The sequence below is a fragment of the Papaver somniferum genome, chromosome 5, assembly GCF_003573695.1.
Source record: "Papaver somniferum cultivar HN1 chromosome 5, ASM357369v1, whole genome shotgun sequence".
In the NCBI taxonomy this organism is placed as follows: Eukaryota; Viridiplantae; Streptophyta; class Magnoliopsida; order Ranunculales; family Papaveraceae; genus Papaver; species Papaver somniferum.
The window spans coordinates 190,447,893-190,456,423 of NC_039362.1; the positions used below are offsets into that span (position 1 = coordinate 190,447,893).

Here is an 8,531-nt window from a genome sequence, read left to right on the forward strand (position 1 = left end):
GTTTTAAGGAAAGATGAAAAGCCGGTGATTCTTAAAGTCTACAGGAAGCTAGTTACAGAAACGGAAACCAAATTGTGGTGGGCAGTTCAATATGGGGCACTAGGCTTTTAAAGTGTCAGTCATCAACACATTTTCAATCTGAAAATCTTTTTACTTTGTTGTTTTTGTTTTGTTCTCTAGAGAAATTTCTTAAGTTTCAGGCCACACAACAAAGTGAAGTACTAGTTTTGCACAAGAATGGCAACTAATGGTAGTATGTGCTTGGATGAGGTAAATTTTTTCACTCTCTTTTGTTTCTATTTGATGAAATAACAAATTAGATCATTTTGTTCTTAAGATCTTTCATTTCATTGTTTGCTTGATCTGTTGTAGAAGAAGAAGAAGAGATCTAGGGTGGTAGTGGCTGCAGATGAATCTAGCAAATCAAAAAAAGTGGCAGATAGATCCAAGTCCCCAAGGCTATCAGATGATGAGGAGTTTCAAAGTGCTGCTCCTACCCAAGATCAGCAAATTGAAGAACTAAAGGTATAATATAAGAACCCACTTTTCTTGAAACCCTTAACAAAACATAATCATCCTCAATGTATCCTTATTTGTTCTCTCTATTTTGTTTCTCTGATCAGGGTGAGATAGAGAAGCTTCAAGCAAGGGTTAGAGATTTGGAGAAACAGGTTGATGAGAAAGCTGAATTAGAAACTGAAGTGGAGATATTGAAAGAACAGGTAGATGAATTAACAGGAAGTGTTGAAAGTCTTGAAGATCTTAACCAAGTCTTAACTGTCAAAGAATTTCAGCACAATGATGAGTTACAAGAAGCTCGTAAAGTACTAATTCAGGTATGAAGATCTTAACCAAGTGTTTCTTGTTCTCAATTTAAAATCCAGCTTATAATGATCTTAATTAAGGTGCTAATCATGTGGAGTTTTGTAGAATTATAGCCAGCACACTTTGATTTTAATTGAATATATGCACTGCTGCTGAATTGCAGGAAATTGGAGAAATTGGAGAAAGTTCATGCACTGCCACTGAATTGCTGGAAATTGGAGAAAGTTCATCAAATTCTCAGTGTCTCGTTGGGATTAAGAGAATGGGAGAATTACATTCAAAGCCATTTTGTGATGCATTAAAAGACATTTGTAGCTCATCTTCGGAGGATCGATTTTCCGATCAGTCTGTCCTGCTTTGCAACTTTTGGGAGCAAATGCTCAAAGACCCCCTTTGGCATCCATTTAAAGTTGCCCTTGTTGATGGCAAACATCGGGTAGTGCCACCAACTTCTCAATCGACTCTCAGAATCGTTGTTACCAACCGCTTGGTCATATTGTGAACATATATTGGGAGAAATAACTTGAGAATTATTTATGTGTATGGATGTTTGTTGGCTGCAGGAGTTGCTCGACGAGGAGGATAAATTATTGAAAGGTTTGAAGAATGCATGGGGGAAAGAAGCATATTCTACAGTTGTGAATGCACTTCTGGAGCTCAATGAGTATAACCCAAATGGCAGATATCCAGTTCAAGAGCTTTGGAACTTTGAGGAGAACAGGAGGGCTACTGTGAATGAAGGAGTTGCGGCACTTGCTCATCACTTGAGAATGTATCATCCAAATGGTAGACATCCACTTCAAGAGCTTTGGAACTTTGAGGGATTGTTTCATCCAACTAACACTACTAGTATGGGAAGAAATTCGTAGAAAAGTGGAACAAAAGCCTAGCTGCACGAAAGTCTTCCCATCACAGTAACACTCTTTTGCTTCAAATCTCTTCGAATTTAAATCGGTTGTGTGTTTGCTATATCAAATTAATATTTAGGGTTCTTCTTTGAACCAGTTGCTAGTTTTATTTTCATATAGGGATTCGATTGGTTTCTTCTGGAAACCATATTTAAGTTGATTTGACTGATTTCAATCACAGTTTATATATCAAATTGGTTAGAGTATACTTTCAGTACATTAGGAAAAAGTTTTAGAGATATTGAGACCGATTTTTTCTGTCCTTAATCAACCAGAGAGATATTGACATATTACCACTCATAGTTGGTCTAGCAACCACTGGACGATTTTGCGGTTAATAAGAAGTTGAAAGAACTCGATCTCGATCTTCTGCATAATGCCAGTGCCATAAAGCTACCTTATGCCATAAAGTTACCTTTGTGTATGTGCAATAGTGATTCTTTGGTTGCCTGAAGTTGCAAAATTGTGAACTCATTATGTTCCCTACTTGGTTGTTTGAATAAGCTGAAAAAGCTTCATCTTGCAGGGATTAGATTCTCGAGAGACGGTGCATTTCAGAAACTTCTTACCGGTTGTCTGAGTCTTGATATTTTGCTAATGATAGGTTGTCATATATATTATCAACAAGTTGTTTAATTTAGTGTTCCTAGTTTAAGGAATTTGTGCACGCATCATATTTATCTTCCGAGTTACTCTAGCATCAAAATCTCAATTCAAGTCAAGTACACAGTGATGGAGTGTAATATGAAAAACAACTCCATAGACAACTTGTCGTATCTGATTGAGGCATATATTGAGGTTTGCCTCCAACCTTCTGATCTTCATAGCAGAAAAAATATGATGAATGCTTTGACAATGTGCGGAAGCTTTTTAGCGGGTTGTCTAGCAAGCATACGGTTACTAAAATTACCCAAAAGTACACTTCAGGATGTATAAACATTGCTACGTTTTAGAGTAATTGTTTTTACTGCGCACATTGAAAACTACCGTACATGTTAACTTTGTTTTTGGCTTTCCGTCATGGTGATTATCCTCTGTGTTTATCCTGATACCCTCAAATGCTCTAGATTTATTAATTGGAATCACTGCCAGGCTTTGACAACCTAAACAAGTGATGCTCACATCACTTGAGAGTGACTGTGTACTTACTGCAGTCTGCTGATCTCGCCTATTCTAGAATATTCGTTTCTTTGGAGGAGCAGGTAATTAGAAAGAAAGATCACTTGCCTTGAAACATAAATTTTGTTCTGTTAGCGCCCGTGAAAGTGAAATAATTGTCGCATTGTTAACTTTTCAAACATAACTGTGTTTGGAGGGTCTTGTTCTCAATCAACTCGAAGGAAGTAAAGATTAGCTGCTTTCGGAGAACTGAAGTTGAGATATATAGTTCTTGAAACTAATTTTAAGAAAAGCCAATGCCATGCAGAAACTAATTGTCAGCGAAACAAAAAATTCAAAGAAGAGAATCGAGAATAATAAGAAAATGGCTATGCTTGAAAAAGCTTCTGCAAACTGCACAGTATCAGTGTTGTAGAGGAGAGAAAGAAGGCAAAACTCAGACGTTAAGGGGCTTCTTCCACTTGCAGATTTTCACACTTGTATTTTTTCAAGCGACAGAAAAACAAAATTTGTATCACAGCGAGCTGCACAGCCACTATCTCAACTACCTGAGTGCACAACCCTTTTGTTAGCTTTTTAAAATTATAGCAGCATATTGATGAGATTGTATGTCTTAGTGCACCAGAAAATCTGCATCTGTTGACCACTAGCTCCAAGTTTCTTCTTGCCTGTGCTTTCTAACTTTCTTAGCTACAGTAGTTGGTTTTGTCAGTCTAGACCAAATTCATTTACTTCTCCTATAGTGAGTGGACACTTCAAACTTTTTCTGTTTTTAGGGAAGAGTAAAAGCTGGTGATTCTTAAAGTTTACTGGAAGCCGAAACCAAATTGTGCTAGGCACAACCTCCTGAACGGAGAAAACAATATAGGGCACTACCATATTCATTAAAGCATCAACACACACTTTCATTCTGGAAATCTCTTTTACTTTTTTTTTTTTTTTTTTGCTCTAGAGAAATTTATTCAAGTTTCAGATCACATACTACTCTCCTCTCCAGTTCAGTTACAAGTGTTTGAAGAAAAGGAAGAAGAGCACAAGAATGGCAACTAATGGCAGCATGTGCTTGGATGAGGTAATTTGCTCAACTCTCTTTTTATAGGGTTATTTTAAGATCTTTCATTTCATTGTTTGCTTGATCTGTTGTAGAAGAAGAAGAAGAGATCTAGGACTGTAGTGGCTGCAGAGAGATCTAGCAGATCAAAAAAAGTGGCTGCAGATAGATCCAAGTTACCAAGGCTATCAAAAGCTGAACTAGAAATTAAAAAGGAGATATTGAATGAAAAAATAGCTAAATTAAGAGAAGATATTGAGAATCTGGAAGATCTTAAACAAGTCTTAATTATCAGAATACGTCAGCAGAATGATGAGTTAGAAGTATTGGAATATATGGTACATATCTACCACGGAGAATATTGAGGTGGTTGTGAATCCACGGAAGATATCAGAAGACCAACCCAGCTTCAAGATTTATAGCTTTACCTAGTCAAGATTGTTAGTTAGGTTTAGCTTTATCATTTATCCTGTTATCCTATAAATAGGAATATCACTGTTATTGTAAAACTAGAGTTCTAGAGATCCCTAATACAATTCACCACCCTTATGGGTTTTATCAGTGGATGTAGGTCAAATTGACTGAACCACTTTAATCTCTTGTGTTATATATTTCCCTCTTACCATTCATATTTTATGAAGAAGCAGCTCGTAAAATTCTAATTCGGGTATGTATATACCTTTCTTCTTCTCAATTAAAAATCCAGCTAACAATGATCTTAATTAAGGTGCTAATCATGTGGCGTTTTGTAGAATTATGCTCCCTACTTTTATTTTTGAATAAGCTGAAAATTCAAGATAGGTGTTAGATTTTCGGGAGATGCTGCATTTCGGAAATTTCTTACTTTTTGTCCAATTGTTGAAACTTTGGTAAGGGTAGGTTGTCATATTTATGATCAACAAGTTGTTGATATTAGTGTTTCTAGTCTTAAGGAATTTGTGTATGCGTCATACTTATCTTCCGAGCTACTCTAGCATCAAAATGAATAGGTCGCCATTATAAACCCGATTCCATAAAATTTCAACAAATCGCTCGTTGCAATTTGGATGGGTTCCATAACTTAGCTAAGAGAGAATAATTTTTTTGGTGTAATTTTCTAGGTTCTCAAATAGGCTATTTATATACACATAGGTAGGGATTAGGGTTCCAAAACTTAGCTAAGTCCCTAAACTTTAGGATTAGGAACCAATTAAGAGTTATCAAAACTCTTATCATCCGCTGATTTTGGCTTGCCCAAAATCATCTCCACCGACCTAGCTATCTTCTAGGATATGTACACACTGCATTTTAGAGTTCAACACGGTTTTGAACTCTCACAAAACCCGTGTCCTATAATCTCGCAAGCATCCAACAATTCTCCACCTCGAATCATGCATTAATGCATGAGAAGATCAATAACAAAATCATATTCGTCTTCCAATGTCGATTGCGCCATAAGCTGCCTACGTATCCTCTGCAAGAAATCATACCGACCGGGGAGTTCACTCAATGGCCTTACTAGAAGGCCTCCACCAGGTTCCTAATAACCTTTACCCCTAAAGGTCTCACCAAAGCGGAAGAATGTGGATCAATTTCGAGCAATGACGAAACTTGACCCCAGATACTACTTTCGTTAACATATCAGCTGGATTGTCTTTGGTATCGATCTTCACAAGTAGAATGTCTTCTTCTTCAAGAATCTCTGACAAAGTGAAGTCGAACATCTATATGTTTGGTTATGGCATGATGCACTTGATTCTTATCCAAGTAAATTGAGACTATCACAATGCACAAGAAGTTGTTCCTGCACAACACCCAAGTCATCGAGCAAACCTTGTAACCATATAGCCTCCTTGAATGCCCCTGTCACTACCATATACTCCGCTTCAGTAGTTGAACGTCTTTTGTCCAAATCACCAGCGTAGTCAGAATTCACATGACCAACACATAAATGATTGTTCCCATCTTCCTTCACAAACTCCAAGCCAACATCAATAGTACCATAAAGATACCTCAAAATCCATTTCACCGTTTGCCGATGTCCTTTACCAGGATTATGAATATAACGGCTGATCATACTTACTGCATGTGAAATTTCTGGCCTCGTACATACCATCGCATACATCAAGCTACCAACAACACTAGCATATGGGACTTGATCCATATACTCACGCTCTTATTCAGAGTAGGAGACATATCAGAACTCAACTTAAAATGGGGACCAAGTGGAGTACTTACAGATTTAGTTCCTTCGCAGATACCAAATTTCTGTAACACTTTCTTCAAGTATGCCTTTTGAGAAAAATAAACTTTACCCTTCTCTCTGTCACGTCGAATCTCCATGCCAAGAATCTTCTTAGCTTCTCCTAAATCTTTCATCTCAAACTCAGTTGATAATTTGTCGTTCAAATTCTCAACCTCTTTCTTGTTATTCGATGCTATCAGCATATCATCGACATATAAGAGCAAATATATGAAAGACCCATCACGTAGCTTCTTGAAGTATACACAATGGTCATAGTGACTTCTTGTGTATGTATGGCCAATCATAAAAATATCAAATCGCTTGTACTACTGTCTTGGAGACTGCTTCAGCCCATACAACGATGTTTTCAGCTTGCATACACAATCTTCTTTTCCAGCAACTTTGAACCCACTGGGCTGAGTCATATAGATCTCTTCTTCTAGATCACCATGTAAGAGCACCGTCTTGACATCTAGATGAACTAGGTCTAAATCATATTGTGCTACCAAGGCCAACAAAATTCGGATTGATGAGTGTTTCACAACTGAAGAGAACACCTCATTGTAGTCAATCCCTTCTCTTTGAGCATAACCTTTTGCAACTAACCTTTTCTTGTAGCATACTTGATTCACATGAGATCCTTCTTTCTTAGCATATACCCATTTGTACCCAATGACCTTCTTACCGTTCGGGAAATTCGTAAGAACCCATGTTCCATTCTTGTAAAGAGTCTCCATCTCATCATGCGTAGCAGCTTCCCATTCTTGACGCCCTACACTGTGTATAGCTTCAAAATAGATATTAGGAATGCCTTCTTCAATAATTGGTAATGCATAAGCTATAAGATCATCCATCCAACCAGGTTTCCTGGTTTGTCTTCTTGGTTTGCTGGTTGCTATGGTCTTAGTGACCGTATCTTCTGTATCTTCCACTGCTTCATGTTCCTCTTCATTAAGATCGCCACCATCATTTGGAAATTCAGTATTTACCTCCCTTGTAGACGCCACACCTTCGGAGGTAGTCGTAACAAATACAGACTTAGTTGGAATTAGTGGAGTTGCATCAATCTCCACCTGCTGCAAAGGCTCACCGGTACTGGTAGTGTTCTCCACCAGCCGAGAACTTCAAGACTTCACCATAGATGCTTCATCAAATGTAATGTCTCTACTTATGACTATCTTCTTATCTACTGGATTCCATATTTTGAACCTTTTAACTCCTTTCTTCACACCCGTAAAGGTCCCTTTAACAGCACGTCTATCAAGCTTGTTTTCACTAACATGATACCACGCAGGGCAACCAAAGATATGAATTGAGTCATAGTCATAAGATGGTTTACCGTACCACTTCTCCATCGGAATTTTACCTTCTAACGCAGCTGATGGCAACCTATTAATGAGGAAGCACGCATATGTAACTGCCTCATCCCAAAACGCTTTACCTAATCCAACATTAGATAACATACATCGTACCTTCTCTAGTAAATCTGGTGTCGTGGTATGCTTTTATTGTTTACTCGTTAATCGTTTTATGCTTGTTTGCTTTGATACATCTATATGTGGGCTGTTTATGTTTGCGACTGTTAGAGCATCAGATGTAAGTAGTCGACCGTTACCAGGCGGAAACCCCAACATTCCTTTTGTCCACCTTCCTTTGATGGATCTTTGGACCTCCTTCTATTATTTCATTTTCCTGCAAAAATTGAGACTCAAATTATTACCGCGTGCTGCTGTTGATCTTTGAGCTGTGCGTAATCTTCCTGATTTTTCTTCTTCGCCTGTTGTTTCGGTGAGTTGTGCTATGATATCTCTTGACTGGCACTTTGGTTTAAATCAGGTGAGTTGCCTTCATTTTTCTATTTACAGTCCCCTGAATTCTATCACGTCCATGAATATTCTTCTTCATTTGTTTTCTTCCTTATCGTCCGATAGTCTTTCCAATCACTTTGGTCCATATATGTACTTATGCTGTGCTAGCTGCAAACAACAGATCAACAAACAATGATTATACAGACCCCTATAATGGAGCCTTTCATATTCCTTCCTTTCTGCTTTCTGTCGAGTACTTTCTGCTGCTTTTTACAGGCTTTTCTTTTGAATTTCATCTTGTATTCATCTTTGCTAGTAGCATCATTTCTTTAGCTGTTAGGTATTGAACTCCATGCCTCTTTGCATTCGTTGCTTTGCTGGAGGTCCAGTTTTGTGGCTTCGACGTCACCTCTTGTCTGTAAGTTAACGTCGCGTTTCATTGATATATTCCCTTACACACTGCATCACATTGGTACATCGCCCTACAGTTTGTCTTTGTGCTGTTGGTTTTCGACATCTAAGGTTGTTTAAGCTTCGTGCGTTATTTCGTCTTTGGCTTTCTTTCTTCTTTGCATATTTTTCTTCGCGTTGGAGCT

General features: G+C 37.9%; 2 protein-coding genes across 3 annotated transcripts; both read left to right on the forward strand.

Annotated features, from left to right (window-relative positions):
- The first annotated feature begins 45 nt into the window (after positions 1-45).
- On the forward strand, positions 46-1,941 carry LOC113284065 (factor of DNA methylation 3-like). Of its 2 annotated transcripts, none has more exons than XM_026533464.1 (5): positions 46-270; positions 376-525; positions 624-836; positions 989-1,261; positions 1,389-1,941. In XM_026533464.1, the coding sequence occupies exons 1-5, from the start codon at positions 238-240 to the stop codon at positions 1,692-1,694; spliced, it is 975 nt and encodes a 324-aa protein (XP_026389249.1). In that variant the 5' UTR covers positions 46-237; the 3' UTR covers positions 1,695-1,941. The 2 variants fall into 2 exon arrangements, with proteins under 2 accessions (XP_026389249.1, XP_026389248.1); XM_026533463.1 differs by having other exon boundaries at positions 51-270; positions 373-525.
- Positions 1,942-3,880: 1,939 nt separating this feature from the next.
- LOC113278368 lies at positions 3,881-4,577 on the forward strand. Its single transcript, XM_026527227.1, has 2 exons — positions 3,881-3,924; positions 3,999-4,577. Exons 1-2 carry the CDS (start codon positions 3,892-3,894, stop codon positions 4,266-4,268), a joined length of 303 nt encoding a protein of 100 aa, XP_026383012.1. The 5' UTR covers positions 3,881-3,891; the 3' UTR covers positions 4,269-4,577.
- The last annotated feature ends 3,954 nt before the right edge of the window (positions 4,578-8,531 follow it).

What these genes read in the sequence shown, in the direction of transcription:
- LOC113284065 (XM_026533463.1), top strand. Translation starts at nt 238, where the DNA reads ATGGCAACTAATGGTAGTATGTGCTTGGATGAG. An exon ending in GTAGTATGTGCTTGGATGAG is followed by an intron (nt 271 to 372) that starts GTAAATTTTTTC and finishes GATCTGTTGTAG; the next exon opens with AAGAAGAAGAAGAGATCTAG. An exon ending in TTGTTGATGGCAAACATCGG is followed by an intron (nt 1,262 to 1,388) that starts GTAGTGCCACCA and finishes TGTTGGCTGCAG; the next exon opens with GAGTTGCTCGACGAGGAGGA.
- LOC113278368 (XM_026527227.1), top strand. Translation starts at nt 3,892, where the DNA reads ATGGCAACTAATGGCAGCATGTGCTTGGATGAG. An exon ending in GCAGCATGTGCTTGGATGAG is followed by an intron (nt 3,925 to 3,998) that starts GTAATTTGCTCA and finishes GATCTGTTGTAG; the next exon opens with AAGAAGAAGAAGAGATCTAG.